A 16,841-nucleotide genomic window follows, 5' to 3' on the forward strand; every position below is an offset into this window, starting at 1 on the left:
AATCAGATCAACCTTAGTGTTCTCGAATAGCAGAGCAGCCTCACAGAGCCAAGAGGCTGAATCTGCTCCTAATTCTCCCCCTCTTATCTTAACTCACTCTCCTGTGTTTCACCCTCCCCCCATCCCAACAGCTCCAGCAAATCAACTTCATGAGTTTAATGCAGGTGGTGGGATCATCGTTGACAAACCTTCCCAGCATTCAGCAACAGATTCCGCCCATTCGGGGCCTAGTTACTCCAACATCGAATGCCAATATAAACCCAACTCTAACCAGTCAAGCGGCTGACCCTGGGGAAAAGGAGTGTGAGAGAGCAGGTATGGAAAGCAGCCCTCCAGTTCAGAGGCCATGCAGTCTGCCACAGGACAAAAAGGTTGCCCAGGTAAGGACTAGAAGCTGTCACTCGCACATGATGGGAGGGCGAGGGGGAGGCGGAGTGTATTCAGGGCATAAAAATGTGTGTTGCTGAGTGAGTGTGACATCATTTTGGTTAATGTTCTTCACTTGTCTGCTCCAAGCACTGAATGTCCTGGGCCATTAGTTCTCCGTACTGGGACTCACCGGGAATTATAGACCGGTGAGTCTCACTTCTGTTGTCGGCAAGATGTTGGAAAAAATTATAAGGGATAGGATTTATAGTTATTTGGAGAGTAATGAATTGATAGGTGATAGTCAGCATGGTTTTGTGGCAGGTAGGTCGTGCCTTACTAACCTTATTGAGTTTTTTGAGAAAGTGACCAAGGAGGTGGATGGGGGCAAGGCAGTGGACGTGGTATATATGGATTTTAGTAAGGCGTTTGATAAGGTTCACCATGGTAGGCTTCTGCAGAAAATGCAGATGTATGGGATTGGGGGTGATCTAGGAAATTGGATCAGGAATTGGCTAGCGGATAGGAAACAGAGGGTGGTGGTTGATAGTAAATATTCATCATGGAGTGCGGTTACAAGTGGTGTACCTCAGGGATCTGTTTTGGGGCCACTGCTGTTTGTAATATTTATTAATGATCTGGATGAGGGTATAGTTGGGTGGATTAGCAAATTTGCTGATGACACCAAAGTCGGTGGTGTGGTAGACAGTGAGGAAGGGTGTCGTAGTTTGCAGGAAGACTTAGACAGGTTGCAAAGTTGGGCCGAGAGGTGGCGGATGGAGTTTAATGCGGAGAAGTGTGAGGTAATTCACTTTGGTAGGAATAACAGATGTGTTGAGTATAGGGCTAACGGGAGGACTTTGAATAGTGTGGAGGAGCAGAGGGATCTAGGTGTATGTGTGCATAGATCCCTGAAAGTTGGGAATCAAGTAGATAAGGTTGTTAAGAAGGCATATGGTGTCTTGGCGTTTATTGGTAGGGGGATTGAATTTAGGAGTCGTAGCGTTATGTTGCAACTGTACACAACTCTGGTGCGGCCGCACTTGGAGTACTGTGTGCAGTTCTGGTCCCCACATTACAGGAAGGATGTGGAGGCTTTGGAGAGGGTGCAGAGGAGGTTTACCAGGATGTTGCCTGGTATGGAGGGGAGATCCTATGAGGAGAGGCTGAGGGATTTGGGATTGTTTTCGCTGGAAAGGCGGCGGCTAAGAGGGGATCTTATTGAAACATATAAGATGATTAGAGGTTTAGATAGGGTGGATAGTGATAGCCTTTTTCCTCTGATGGAGAAATCCAGCACGAGGGGGCATGGCTTTAAATTGAGGGGGGGTAGTTATAGAACCGATGTCAGGGGTAGGTTCTTTACCCAGAGGGTGGTGAGGGATTGGAATGCCCTGCCAGCATCAGTAGTAAATGCGCCTAGTTTGGGGGCGTTTAAGAGATCCGTAGATAGGTTCATGGACGAAAAGAAATTGGTTTAGGTTGGAAGGTCACAGTTTTTTTTTAACTGGTCGGTGCAACATCGTGGGCCGAAGGGCCTGTTCTGCGCTGTAATGTTCTATGTTCTATGTGTGCAGGGGAGCCAGTGGAGTAGTGGTATTGCCACTGGACTAGTAATCCAGAGACCCAGGGTGATACATAAGAACATAAGAAATAGGAGCAGGAGTAGGCCATCTAGCCCCTCGAGCCTGCCCCGCCATTCAATAAGATCATGGCTGATCTGACGTGGATCAGTACCACTTACCCGCCTGATCCCCATAACCCTTAATTCCCTTACCGATCAGGAATCCATCCATCCGCGCTTTAAACATATTCAGCGAGGTAGCCTCCACCACCTCAGTGGGCAGAGAATTCCAGAGATTCACCACCCTCTGGGAGAAGAAGTTCCTCCTCAACTCTGTCTTAAACCGACCCCCCTTTATTTTGAGGCTGTGTCCTCTAGTTTTAACTTCCTTACTAAGTGGAAAGAATCTCTCCGCCTCCACCCTATCCAGCCCCCGCATTATCTTATAAGTCTCCATAAGATCCCCCCTCATCCTTCTAAACTCCAACGAGTACAAACCCAATCTCCTCAGCCTCTCCTCATAATCCAAACCCCTCATCTCCGGTATCAACCTGGTGAACCTTCTCTGCACTCCCTCCAATGCCAATATATCCTTCTTCATATAAGGGGACCAATACTGCACACAGTATTCCAGCTGCGGCCTCACCAATGCCCTGTACAGGTGCATCAAGACATCCCTGCTTTTATATTCTATCCCCCTCGCGATATAGGCCAACATCCCATTTGCCTTCTTGATCACCTGTTGTACCTGCAGACTGGGCTTTTGCGTCTCATGCACAAGGACCCCCAGGTCCCTTTGCACGGTAGCATGTTTTAATTTGTTTCCATTGAGATAGTAATCCCATTTGTTATTATTTCCTCCAAAGTGTATAACCTCGCATTTCTCAACGTTATACTCCATTTGCCATATCCTCGCCCACTCACTCAGCCTGTCCAAATCTCTCTGCAGATCTTCTCCGTCCTCCACACGATTTACTTTTCCACTTATCTTTGTGTCGTCTGCAAACTTCGTTACCCTACACTCCGTCCCCTCCTCCAGATCATCTATATAAATGGTAAATAGTTGCGGCCCGAGTACCGATCCCTGCAGCACGCCACTAGTTACCTTCCTCCAACCGGAAAAACACCCATTTATTCCGACTCTTTGCTTCCTGTCGGATAGCCAGTCCCCAATCCACTTGAACACACTACCCCCAACTCCGTGTGCCCTAATCTTCTTCAGCAGCCTTTTATGGGGCACCTTATCAAACGCCTTTTGGAAATCCAAAAACACCGCATCCACCGGTTCTCCTCCATCAACCGCCCTAGTCACATCTTCATAAAAATGCACAAGGACCCCCAGGTCCCTTTGCACGGTAGCATGTTTTAATTTGTTTCCATTGAGATAGTAATCCCATTTGTTATTATTTCCTCCAAAGTGTATAACCTCGCATACTCTGGGGTTTCCGTGTTCAAAAACCCCACCACGGCAGATGGTGAAATTTGAATTCAATAAAAATCTGGAATTAAGAATCTACTGATGACCATGAAACCATTGTCAATTGTCAGAAAAACCCCATCTGGGTCACTAATGTCTTTTAGGGAAGGAGAATCTCAGCAGATCTGGCAGCTTCTGTAAGGAGAGAAAAGAGCTGACATTTTGAGTCCAGACGACCCTTTGTCAAAACTCCCTATTTTTATAGGGATAGGGATGTTTTGCTGCATTGGTACAGTGTGTTGGTGAGGCCACAGCTGGAGTATTGTGTGCAGTTTTGGTGTCCTTATCTGAGGAAGGATGTCTTTGTTACAGAGGGAGTACAGCGAAGGTTTACCAGGCTGATTCCTGGGATAACAGGCCTGTCATATGAGGAGAGACTAGTCAGTTAGGATTATATTCACTGGATTTATATTCTTTATATAAATGACATTGATGACTATATGGGGGGATAGGATTAGTAAGTTTGCCAATGACACAAAGATTGGCCGGGTGGTTAACAGTGAGGCGGAGTTTCTTGGGCTACAGGAAGATATAGATGAGATGGTCAAATGGGCGGATAAGTAGCAGACGGAATTTAACCCTGAAAAGTGTGGGGTGATACACTTTGGAAGGAGTAATTTGACAAGAAAGTGTTCAATGAATGGTGGGACACTAGGAAGTTCTATGGAACAAAGGGACCTTGTTATGTTTGTCCACAGATCCCTGAAGATGGAAGGACATGTTAGGATGGTGAAAAAGGCATATGGGACACTCGCCTTTATCAATCGGGGTATAGATTACAAAAGCAGAGAGGTCATGATGGAGTTGTTTAGAACTTTGGTGAGGCCACAGCTAGAGCACTGTGTGCAGTTCTGGTCGCCACATTTATGGGAAGGATGTTATTCCATTGGAGGGGGCACAGAGGAGATTCACCAGGATGCTGCCTGGGATGGAATATTTAAGTTAAGCAGGATTAAGGAGAATCCTAAGGCATTCTATTCATACGTTAGGAACAAAAGAGTTGTCAGGGAGAAAATCGGACCTCTCAGGGACAAAGGAGGGGAATTATGCTTAGAACCCAAGGGAATTGGGGAGATCCTAAATGAATACTTTGCATCGGTATTCACGAAGGAGAGGGGCGTGTTAACCGGGAGTGTCTCGGAGGGAGGTGTTGACCCGTTAGAGAAAATCTCCATTACAAGAGAGGAAGTGTTAGGTTTTTTAGGGAACATTAAAACTGACAAAGCCCCAGGGCCTGATGGCATCTATCCTCGACTGCTCAGGGAGACGAGAGATGAAATTGCTGGGCCTCTGACGGAAATCTTTGTCGCTTCTTTGGACATGGGTGAGGTCCCTGAGGATTGGAGGATAGCGAATGTGGTCCCGTTGTTTAAGAAGGGTAGGAGGGATAACCCAGGAAATTATAGGCCGGTGAGCTTGACGTCCGTGGTAGGGAAGTTGTTGGAGAGGATTCTTAGAGACAGGATGTATGTGCATTTAGAACGGAACAATCTCATTAGTGACAGACAGCATGGTTTTGTAAGAGGGAGGTCGCGCCTTACAAATTTGGTGGAGTTTTTTGAGGAAGTGACAAAAACGGTTGATGAAGGAAGGGCCGTGGATGTTGTCTATATGGATTTCAGTAAGGCATTTGACAAAGTCCCACATGGCAGGTTGGTTAAGAAGGTTAAGGCTCATGGGATACAAGGAGAAGTGGCTAGATGGGTGGAGAACTGGCTTGGCCATAGGAGACAGAGGGTAGTGGTCGAAGGGTCTTTTTCCGGCTGGAGGTCTGTGACCAGTGGTGTTCCGCAGGGCTCTGTACTGGGACCTCTGCTATTTGTGATATATATAAATGATTTGGAAGAAGGTGTAACTGGTGTAATCAGCAAGTTTGCGGATGACACGAAGATGGCTGGACTTGCGGATAGCGAAGAGCATTGTCGGGCAATACAGCAGGATATAGATAGGCTGGAAAATTGGGCGGAGAGGTGGCAGATGGAGTTTAATCCGGATAAATGCGAAGTGATGCATTTTGGAAGAAATAATGTAGGGAGGAGTTATACAATAAATGGCAGAGTCATCAGGAGTATAGAAACACAGAGGGACCTAGGTGTGCAAGTCCACAAATCCTTGAAGGTGGCAACACAGGTGGAGAAGGTGGTGAAGAAGGCATATGGTATGCTTGCCTTTATAGGACGGGGTATAGAGTATAAAAGCTGGAGTCTGATGATGCAGCTGTATAGAACGCTGGTTAGGCCACATTTGGAGTACTGCGTCCAGTTCTGGTCGCCACACTACCAGAAGGCGTTAGTGGAGGCGTTAGAGAGAGTGCAGAGAAGGTTTACCAGGATGTTGCCTGGTATGGAGGGTCTTAGCTATGAGGGGAGATTGGGTAGACTGGGGTTGTTCTCCTTGGAAAGACGGAGAATGAGGGGAGATCTAATAGAGGTATACAAGATTATGAAGTGTATAGATAGGGTGAACAGTGGGAAGCTTTTTCCCAGGTCGGAGGTGAGAAGGGCGAAGTATAACTCAGATATCAGAGGGATGTTTTTTACACAGAGGGTGGTGGGGGCCTGGAATGCGCTGCCAAGTAGGGTGGTGGAGGCAGGCACGCTGACATCGTTTAAGACTTACCTGGATAGTCACATGAGCAGCCTGGGAATGGAGGGTTACAAACGATTGGTCTAGTTGGACCAAGGAGCGGCACAGGCTTGGAGGGCCGAAGGGCCTGTTTCCTGTGCTGTACTGTTCTTTGTTCTTTGTTCTAAGTTATAAAGAGAGGTTGGATAGGCTTGGATTGTTTTCTCTGGAGCAGAGAAGACTGAGGGGTGACCTGATTGAGGTGTTCAAGATTATGAAGGGCATGGACAGGGTGGATAGGGAGCAGCTGTTCCCCTTAGTTGAAGGGTCAGTCACGAGGGGACACAAGTTAAAAGTGAGGGGTGGGAGGTTTAGGGGGGATGAGAGGAAAACCCTTTTTTACCCAGAAGATGGTGAGGGTCTGGAATGCGCTGCCTGGGAGGGTAGTGGAGGCGGGATGCCTCACATCCTTTAAAAAGTACCTGGATGAGTACTTGGAACATCATAACATTCAGGGCTATGGACCAAGTGCTGGCAGATGGGATTAGTTGGGAGTTCAGGTGTTTCCAGTGTGTCAGTGCAGACTGGATGGGCTGAAGGGCCTCTTCTATGCTGTATTGTTCTATGATTCTATAGTCCTCACTTGGAAATGATCCCACGGCGTCACTCTCTCCCCATAGCCCTGTATCAATCCTAAACTAATCCCACTGCCCCGCTCTCTCCCATAGCCCTGTATCAATCCCAAACTAATCCCACTGCCCCACTCTCTCCCCATAGCCCTGTATCAATCCTAAACTAATCCCACTGCCCCGCTCTCTCCCATAGCCCTGTATCAATCCCAAACTAATCCCACTGCCCCACTCTCTCCCCATAGCCCTGTATCAAACCCCAAACTAATCCCACTGCCCCGCTCTCTCCCCATAGCCCTGTATCAATCCCCAAACTAATCCCACTGCCCCGCTCTCTCCCCATAGCCCTGTATCAATCCCCAAACTAATCCCACTGCCCCGCTCTCTCCCCATAGCCCTGTATCAATCCCCAAACTAATCCCACTGCCCCGCTCTCTCCCATAGCCCTGTATCAATCCTAAACTAATCCCACTGCCCCGCTCTCTCCCCATAGCCCTGTATCAATCCCCAAACTAATCCCACTGTCCCACTCTCTCCCCATAGCCCTGTATCAATCCCCAAATTAATCCTGCTACCCCGCTTTTTAAAATTAATTCACGGGATGTTGGTGTTGCTTGCAATGTCATCATTTGTTGCCCATAAACTGAACTGAATTGACATTTCAGAGCTCATTGCTGTGGCTCTGCAGTTACATGTAGGTCAGGCAGGGTCAGGATGGCAGATTTCTTTCCCTTTGGGATACTGGTTAACAAAGTGGATGTCAATGATGATCAATAATGGCTTCACTATTACAAGGTTCAATCCCAGATTCCTTAACTGAATTTAAATTCCACCACCTGCTGTGGTGGGATTTGATCCCAGGGGTTTGGCCTGGGTCTCTAGATTACTCGCCAGTGATATTTAGAACATAGAACATAGAACAGTACAGCACAGAACAGGCCCTTCGGCCCACGATGTTGTGCCGAGCTTTATCTGAAACCAAGATCAACCTATCCCACTCCCTATCATCCTGGTGTGCTCCATGTGCCTATCCAATAACCGCTTAAATGTTTCTAAAGTGTCTGACTCCACTATCACTGCAGGCAGTCCATTCCACACCCCAACCACTCTCTGCGTAAAGAACCTACCTCTGATATCCGTCCTGTATCTCCCACCACGAACCCTATAGTTATGCCCCCTTGTAATAGCTCCATCCACCCGAGGAAATAGTCTTTGAACGTTCACTCTATCTATCCCCTTCATCATTTTATACACCTCTATTAAGTCTCCCCTCAGCCTCCTCCGCTCCAGAGAGAACAGCCCTAGCTCCCTCAACCTTTCCTCATATGACCTACCCTCCAAACCAGGCAGCATCCTGGTAAATCTCCTCTGCACTCCTTCCAGCGCTTCCACATCCTTCCTATAGTGAGGTGACCAGAACTGCACACAATAATTTATCACTGCCTTCCCTATAGCTCTCTCACTATTGTCCTGCATCAATCCCAAACCTAATCCTTGCTCTCTCTCCAGAACCCTTTTTCAATCCCAAATTAATTATTTTCCCAAAGCAAAGAACAAAGAAAATTACAGCACAGGAACAGGCCCTTCGGCCCTCCAAGCCTGCCCCCGACCATGCTGCCCGACTGAACTAAAACCCCCTACCCTTCCGGGGACCATATCCCTCTATTCCCATCCTATTCATGTACTTGTCAAGACGCCCCTTAAAAGTCACTACCGTATCCGCTTCCACTGCCTCCCCCAGCAACGAGTTCCAGGCACCCACCACCCTGTGTGTAAAAAATCTGCCTCGTACATCTTTAAATCTTACCCCTCGCACCTTAAACCTGTGCCCCAAAGCTTTGTATAAATCTTCAAACTAACTATTCCATCAGACTAGTTTTCAGTATATTTGAATCAAAATATTTAAACTGGAATCCACCTTCATTGATTGGTTTTGAGCTGAAATCCTGTTGTCAGATGTTATCTTCCTGTAAATAGAAGCCATTGGGTCTTTGGATCTGTCCACTGATATTCTCCTTTATTCCCTAGAAGCCAGAGGAGTTCTCTCTCCATCCACCGCCTGAAGGTGATGACGTGCGGACATTGCCACGGATCTCTGATTTCCAAAGTGTGCCACCCACAGGCAGTGATTCTATCCGACCGCACCTCCTCCTGAACCTCGGACCTCAACCTCCTGCAGCCCTCTTCCATTTCACTCCTCGGACAAATCCAACAGCTGGTCTCCCACTGCTGCGACTCCAGCCTCACTATGAGCTCAGGACTCCTTCAGTGACGTTCACCAAGCTGGCTCACTCCATACCTCTACTGCAACCCACCCCCCGAGAGGCCTGGGTTCCCAGCCCAGAGTCCCGTCACAGGCCACAGCCCAGCTTTCCTTCCCACTTAAACTCAGCTGCCTATGATCCTGGGACTCTGCAGAAAGCAGCCGAAGAACAGGAGAGGAAGGAGGAGTTGTTGCGTAGAGGCCCACCCAAACACCTGAACCTGGAGCAATATCAGCAGCCCCCAGCTTCTCACTGGACTGAGCCTCCAGCAAGGGGCCCTCTCTACTCCGCTGAGAGATTCCCGAGGCAATTCCCGCCTCCTTCCTCACACGCAGGCTGCTCCCAGATGCTCAGAATGCCTCTCCTCCACCTCCCCCAGCCCACCCTCAACACCCACTTTCCTCTGATGGAAAAGCAGCTGCCAAACAGTCAGACAGAGCCTGGACGGTCATGGATACTCTCTGCAGCATCAGCTCCGAGTCCTAGACAGCAGCAGCCGTATCGCAGCTTCAATCCAGAGACCCAGGTAAGCTGGGCCAGTACACTGAGGAAGGGAGACAGAGGCTGAGGGATTCTCTGCTCTGTTGAGGGGTTGGATGGGCCTCTGTCCAGTCACGGTGAGGGGGAGAGATGTGGGAGTCTTGGCGCCAAGGGGAGTGGGGGTCTCCACCTTGTTGAGGGAAAGGGGCCTTTGCCAGGACAGGGTAAGAGGGGCAGGGTCATGTTATGTCAAAATATCCATACTGTTTTCTATTGTCAAAGTTATTGAGATAGTTTTGCCTGTCTCCGTCTATGTTCTGTAAACATTATTTGCTGTACTTCATTGTAACAGTGTATCTCGGGCCATTTCTGAAGTTGCTGGGAGGATTGGGCTGGGATTATTCGGTGCTGTCACGTTACAGGATATTTTAGCCAACAAGACAAACAGCGGCCATTGCTGGTGAGGGATCTCTATTCACTTCAATGCAGTGCAACACAATACACCATCCCCAGGCAGAGGTCACGTTTGGAAGGCCACCTCTGGAGTGACAATGCTATACGCAGGCCACAGTTAAAATTCAGTATCTCTTGTGCCCACCATTACTCCTTCCTGAAAGACCACGTTATCCTTCATTCTAGGTGTCAGTGGTCAATCCTCCAAAACTCATTCCAGCTCAGGATCTCATTGCTTTTGAACAAGGCCGACGGCGTAGCTCTCGACAACCTTCAGGACAACAACAACCTCAAGCCTTCCATCTTCTGAAAGTCAACGTTGAGCCATTTGAGCCCAGGACCAATCGAGGCAGTAAGAAGAGGTGCGAATACGTGAGGTGGTTTTACTTCATTCTCTGCATCAGACCTTTTTTGCATCTTCCCACTCGATAGCAGCAAATCAGTAGAAAACATATAGGGTGTGTGACCAGACTGGGCAGGACCAGGGGCAGACAGAGGAATGGGAAGCAAATGGATCCCATGAACTTGCGCTGCCTTTCAATGAGATCATGACTGATCTGATCCTGCCCTCAACCCCACATTCCCGCCAACGTCATCACTCTGATCTCCCTTATCAATCAAAAATCTGTCTAATGCACTCTTCAATATATTCACTGACACCTCCACTGCTTTCTGTGGAAGAAAATTCCAAAGAGTAACAACCCTCTGAGGGAACAGAATCCTCCTCATCTCTGTCTTATTCGGAGACCAGCTATTTTGAAATGGTGGCCCTAGTTCTAGGTTCCCCAAATGAGGGGAAACTTCCTCTCAGAATGCACCCTGTCAAACCGCTCCCTCACAATCTTATATGTTTCATCAAGATCATCTCTCATTCTCCTGAATTCCCATGAGTACAGGCCCAACCTCATAGAATCACAGAATCATACAGCGTAGAAGAGGCCCTTCGGCCCATCGAGTCAGCACCGACGCAATAGAAACAGCTGAACTCCCACCTAATCCCATTTACCAGCACTTGGCCCTTAGCCCTGAATGTTATGATGTGCCAAGCACTCACCCAGGTACTTTTTAAAGGATGTGAGGCAACTCACCTCCACCACCCTCCCAGGCAGCACATTCCAGACCGTCACCACCCTCTGGGTAAAAAGGTTTTTCCTCAAATCCCCCCTAAACCTCCTGCCCCTCACCTTTAACCTATGTCACCTCGTGACTGACCCTTTAACTAAGGGGAGCAGCTACTCCCTATCCACCGTGTCTGTGTCTCTCATCATCTTGTCACCTCGATCAGATCGCCCCTCAGTCTTCTCTGCTCCAACGAAAACAACCCAAGCCTACACAACCTCTCTTCAGAACTTAAATGCTCCATCCCAGGCAGCATCCTGGTGAATCTCCTCTGCACCCCCTCCAGTGCAATCACATCCTTCCCCTAATGTGGCGACCAGAACTGCACACAGTGCTCCAGATGGCCCTTTGTCAAAGCTAAAAGGACAAAGGGTCATCTGGACTCCAAACGTCAGCTCTTTTCTCTCCTTACAGATGCTGCCAGACCTGCTGAGATTTTCCAGCATTTTCTCACTTGGGGTTAGGATACTCAACACTTCCTCCTTCGATGTATTGACATTCTGTAGAGTGTTCACACACCTATCCCTAACATCCGTCAAATCCTTCTCCTTGGTGAATACCAATGCAAAGTACTCATTAAGGATCTCACCCACTTCCTGTGCTTCCATGCACAACATCTCTCCATTGTCCTTGAGTGGGCCTACTCTTTCTCTTGCTAAATTCTCCCTCAGTGTACCCAAACAGGGGGAGTGTGGCAACTATGGGATTTTCACAGTAACTTCATTGCAGTGTGAATGTAAGCCTACTTGTGACTCATAAAAACTTAAAAACTTAACTCTTGCTCCAAATATATGCATAAAAAGCCTTGCAATTCTCCTTGACCCTATTTGCTAAAGACATTTCATGGCCACTTTTAGTCCTCCTAATTCCATGTTTAAGTTCCTTCCTACTTTCATATATTCCTCAGTTTTTAGATGCCTAGACCGATCAGATGCTTCCTTTTTCCTTTTGACTAAGTTTACAATTTTCCTGGCCATCCAAGGTTCCCGAATCCTGCCATTTCTATCCTTCATTTTTGCGGGGACATGCCTGTCCCACACTTCAATCAACCGGCCTTTAAAAGCCTCCCTCATGCCAAACATGGATTTGCCCTCAAATATCTCGTTAGATGACTGCCACTGCTTATCTACCACCTTTCCTTTCAACTTACTTTCCCACTCTACTTTAGCCGACTGTCTTCCTTTCCTTGTTCTTTCCTTCATTTCAGTTTAAGATACTGCTTTCAGACTCAGTTTTCTCACCCTCTAACTGAAGGATATCTAAGATATTCTATAAGTTTATCAATGGGAAGAGGATAATCAGGGAAAGAGTGGGGCCCATTCGGGACCAAGGGGGCAATCTATGGGTGGAGCCAGAGGGCATTGGTAGGGTCTGTCTTCGCCCATGAGAATGAGGAGGTAGTTATGGAACTTGGAGAGAGAGACTGTGAGGCTCTAAAGAAAATTATCATAGGCAGTGACAAGGTATTGGTGGTATTGGCAGGCTTAAAAGTGGACAGATCTCCAGGTCCGGATGAATTGTGTCCCAGGCTGTTGTGGGAGGCGAGGGAGGAAATTGCAGGGGCTCTGACCCAAATTTTTAATTTCTCCCTGGCCACGGGGGAGGTGCCAGAGGATTGGAGAACAGCAAATAAGGTCCTACTATTTAAGAAAAGTTATAGAGACAAGCCAAGGGACTACAGACCAGTGAGTCTCACATCTGTGATTAAGAAACTACTGGAGAAGATTCTGAAGGAGAGAATCTATCTCCATTTGGAGAGGCAAGGTTTGATCAGCGAGTCAGCATGGTTTTGTCAGAGGGAGGTCGTGCCGAACAAATTTGATTGAATTTTTTGAGCATGTAATCAAGTGTGTGGATGAGGGCAGTGCGGTTGATGTAGTTTACATGGATTTCAGCAAAGCCTTTGACAAAGTCCCACATGGGAGACTTATTAAGAAGGCTAATGCACATGGGATACAGGGTGATCTGACAAGCTGGATTCATAATTGGCTGAGCGGTAGGAGACAGAGGGTGGTGACAGACGGCTGCTTTAGTGACTGGAGGCCAGTGACCAGCGTCGTACCACAGGGATCCGTGCTGGGCCCCTTATTGTTCGTCATTTATATAAATGACATTGATGACTATGTGGGGGTAGGATCAGTAAGTTTGCCAATGACACAAAGATTAGCCGGGTGGTTAACAGTGAGGAGGAGTGTCTTGGGCTATAAGAAGATATAGATGGAATGGTCAAATGGGCGGATAAGTGACAGATGGAATTTTAACCCTGAAAAGTGTGAGCTATTGCACTTTGGAAGGAGTAATTTGACAGGGAAGTATACTATGAAAGCTCTGACACTGGGAAGTTCTGAAGAACAAAGGGATCTTGGTGTGTTTGTCCATCGATCTCTGAAGGCGGAAAGGCAGGTTAATAGGGTGGTGAAAAAGGCATATGGCACACTCGCCTTTATCAATCGGGGTATAGATTACAAAAGCAGAGAGGTCAGGATGGAGTTGTTTAGAACTTTGGTGAGGCCACAGCTGGAGGACTGTGTGCAGTTCTGGTCGCCACATTATAGGAAGGATGTGATTGCACTGGAGGGGGTGCAGAGGAGATTCACCAGGATGCTGCCTGGGATGGAACATTTAGTTATGAGAGAGGTTGGATAGGCTTGGGTTGTTTTCATTGGAGCAGAGAAGACTGAGGGGTGACCTGATTGAGGTGTACAAGATTATGAGGGGCATGGACAGGGTGGATAGGGAGCAGCTGTTCCCCTTCAATGAAGGATCAGTTACGAGGGGACACAAATTAAAAGTGAGGGGTGGAAGGTTTAGGGGGGTGGTGGCTGTCTGGAATGCGCTGCCTGGGAGGGTGGTGGAGGCGGGATGCCTCGCATCCTTTAAAAAGTATCTGGATGAGTACTTGGCACATCATAACATTCAAGACTATGGGCCAAGTGCTGGCCAGTGGGATTAGGTGGGCAGGTCAGGGCCTTTCATGTGTTGAGTATTCAATGTTGGTGCTTTTCTCACGACATTTCTTCACAGCAGCAAACTGACCGCTCCTCGGCTCTTCGCCCCTCTCATTGTACTTTTCCACATTATCTTGCTTGAAAACTGTCATTGTGCAGGTCAGGTCCAATGTCATTATCCACTTCCCAAGTGGAGCTGCAGACTCGATGGGCTGAAGGGCCTCTTCTGTACTGTAGGATTCTGTGATCTGGAAGACAGTGGGATTAAAGGGCACTGGATCATGGGATGAACATGCTTTTTTCTAAGAATTGTTTTGTTTTACATTCTGCAGGTTAAAGCGACGTCATGAGAGGCAACGAACAGAGAGGCTGGTCTCCAAGCCCCCCCAGTCAGACCAACAGCCGGGCACCCCTGATCCACCAGAGCCCCAGGAAATTGAAAGCAGAGTCTCCATGGTAAAATCCTTGGGAGTGTACTAAGAAGAATGAAATGTACAGCACAGGAACAGGCCCTTCGGCCCCCCAACCCTGTGCCGATCATGATGCCCTAACTAAAAAAAAACCCCTGCCCTCACTTGGTCCGTATCTCCCTATTCCCTTCCTATTCCCTCCCTATTCATGTACCCATCCAGATGCCTCTTAAATGTTGCTAATGTGCCTGCTTCCACCACCTCCTCTGGTAGCGCGTTCCAGGCACCCACCACTCTGTGTGAAAATCTTGCCCCGCACATCTCCCTTAAACTTTCCCCCTCTCACCTTGAACCTTTGTCATTGACACTTCTACCTTGGCAAAAAGCCCCTGACTATCCACCCTCTCTGTGCCTCTCATCATTTTGTCAACCTCTATCAGGTCTCCCCTCGGCCTCTGTCTTTCCAGTGAAAACAATCCTAATTTATTCAACTTCTCCTCATAGCCGACACCCTCGAGACCAGGCAACATCCCGGTGAACCCTCTTTGCACTCTCTCCAAAACTTCCACATCCTTCTGGGAGTGTGGTGACCAGAACTACACGCAATACTCCAAATGCTGCCTAACCAAGGCTTTATATAGCTGCAACATGATTTCCCAACTCCTGTACTCAATGCCCCGGCTGATGAAGGCAAGCATGCCATCTGCCTTCTTAATCACCTTGGCCAACTGTGTTGCCACTTTTAGGGAACTGTGGACCTGCACGCCCAGATCCCTCTGTATGTTAATGTTCCTCAGGGTTCTGCCATTTACAGTATAATTCACACCTAAATTTGGTCCTCCAAAATGCATCACCTCGCGTTTGTCTGGATTAAACTCCACCTGCCATTTCTGTGCCCAAGTCTCCAATCTATCTATATCCTGTTGAATCCTCTGACAATCCCCGGCACTATCAGCAACTCCAACAATCTTTGTGTCATCCACAAACTTACTAATCAGACCCCCCACATTTTCCTCCAGATCATTTATATATACCACAAACAACAGAGGTCCCAGCACTGATCCCTGTGGAACTCCACTAGCTACAGATCTCCATTCTGAAAAACACCCTTCCACCGCTACTCTGTCTTCTATCACGAAGCCAGCTCTGTATCCATCCAGCCAGCCCACCCTGAATCCCATGTGATTTTAGTTTTTGTACCAGTCTGCCACGTGGGACCTTGTCAAACACCTTACCAAAGTCCATATAAACTACATCCACTGCCCTTCCCTCATCAATTATCTTTGTCACTTCTTCAAAAAACTCAATCAAGTTGCTGAGACATGACCTTCCCCGTACAAAACCATGCTGCCTGTCACTAACTAGTCCATTTTCCTCCAAATGTGTGTCTATCCTGTCCCTCAGCATCTTCTCCAAAAGCTTCCCCACCACTGATGTCAGGCTCACCTGCCTATAATTTGCTGGATTATCCCTGCTTCCTTTCTTAAACAAGGGAACAACACTGGCTATTCTCCGTCCTCTGGAACCTCGGCTGTGGTCAAAGAGGATGTGAAGGTATCTGTTAAGACCCTGGCTATTTCTCCCCTTGCTTCCTGCAGAAACCTGGGATCGATCCCATCCAGCCCTGGGGATTTATCTACCTTAATGGGGCCTCATGGATGGTGGGGCTAGATGGGGATGGAGCCAGATCCGGGGGGACAGGTAGGAGGCGGGGGGGTGGGGGCTGATATGGGATCGGGGCTGGTCACTGGGAGATTGGCACATGCCCAATGGCCCCCCGAGCACGCTGCTGCCGCCTCTCCAACGGGATTCGGCTCTGCCCTCCCCCCCCCCTTCCCCCTCTACTGGCGTGAACCACCTGATGGCCATCGTGGGGGGGGCGGGGTGGAGGGAGCATTGCACAGAGTGCCGTAAATGATCAGAACTCCGTTCACTCAAAAAACTGGCACCTCCGTTTATTCACCCTTTGGGCACTTGGAATTATTTTGGGAAAATCGCGGTCCAGATTTCTCCCAAAAGGGATGGATTTGGAATGTGTGCTGTAACTGAGGGCAGCCCTCCTGTATCCTGTGTGATGGTCTCTCACTGACTTGATGATTTGGCATGGTTGGAGGGTGGGAGGCTATCACAGCCAGGGTGACCCGTTTCTGATATTAACCACACACTGACCACATGGGAAGGAAGACCGTTTGGCCAGAGTCCTTTCACCAGCTGCAGGAACCGTCCCTCAGTCCTGCCCTCCTGACAAGTCTGTGACAACACTGTAGCTTTTAACCAAAGGAATGGGGACAGCTTTGCTGTCAGCAGTGGGTTAGTGATGACAGAGACCCAGAGGCAGCTTTTCTTTTAAATTCCCTCTTGGGTTCTGAGCTTCATTGGCAAGATCAGCATTTATTGTGCAACCGTAGTTTGAATCAGAGAATTGTTACATCACTGTCTGTATGAACACTGCACAAGGAGCAGCTTAACAACTCCCTCCCTGTTGAGAGGGTGACGGTGAGCTGCCTTCTGGAACCGCTGCAGTCCCTGAGGTGTAGGTGCACCCACTGTGCTGTTAGGGAGGGAG

At 48.3% G+C, this 16,841-nt stretch overlaps 1 protein-coding gene across 9 annotated transcripts in view; it reads left to right on the forward strand.

Moving 5' to 3' along the window:
- Nucleotides 1-16,841, forward strand: part of LOC144495195 (ciliogenesis and planar polarity effector 1-like) — a 216,085-nt gene that overhangs the window by 111,295 nt on the left and 87,949 nt on the right. For 5 of the 9 annotated variants that reach the window (XM_078215234.1, XM_078215228.1, XM_078215235.1 and 2 more), the window contains 4 exons: nt 132-380; nt 8,630-9,391; nt 9,985-10,175; nt 14,198-14,321. In XM_078215234.1, the coding sequence (XP_078071360.1) occupies nt 132-380; nt 8,630-9,391; nt 9,985-10,175; nt 14,198-14,321 (1,326 nt within the window). The remainder of the gene's footprint in view (nt 1-131; nt 381-8,629; nt 9,392-9,984; nt 10,176-14,197; nt 14,322-16,841) is intronic. The other 4 variants (XM_078215231.1, XM_078215236.1, XM_078215237.1 and 1 more) reach the window with 2 other exon arrangements.

The sequence above is a fragment of the Mustelus asterias genome, chromosome 6 (genome assembly GCF_964213995.1).
Source record: "Mustelus asterias chromosome 6, sMusAst1.hap1.1, whole genome shotgun sequence".
NCBI classification, from domain to species: Eukaryota; Metazoa; Chordata; class Chondrichthyes; order Carcharhiniformes; family Triakidae; genus Mustelus; species Mustelus asterias.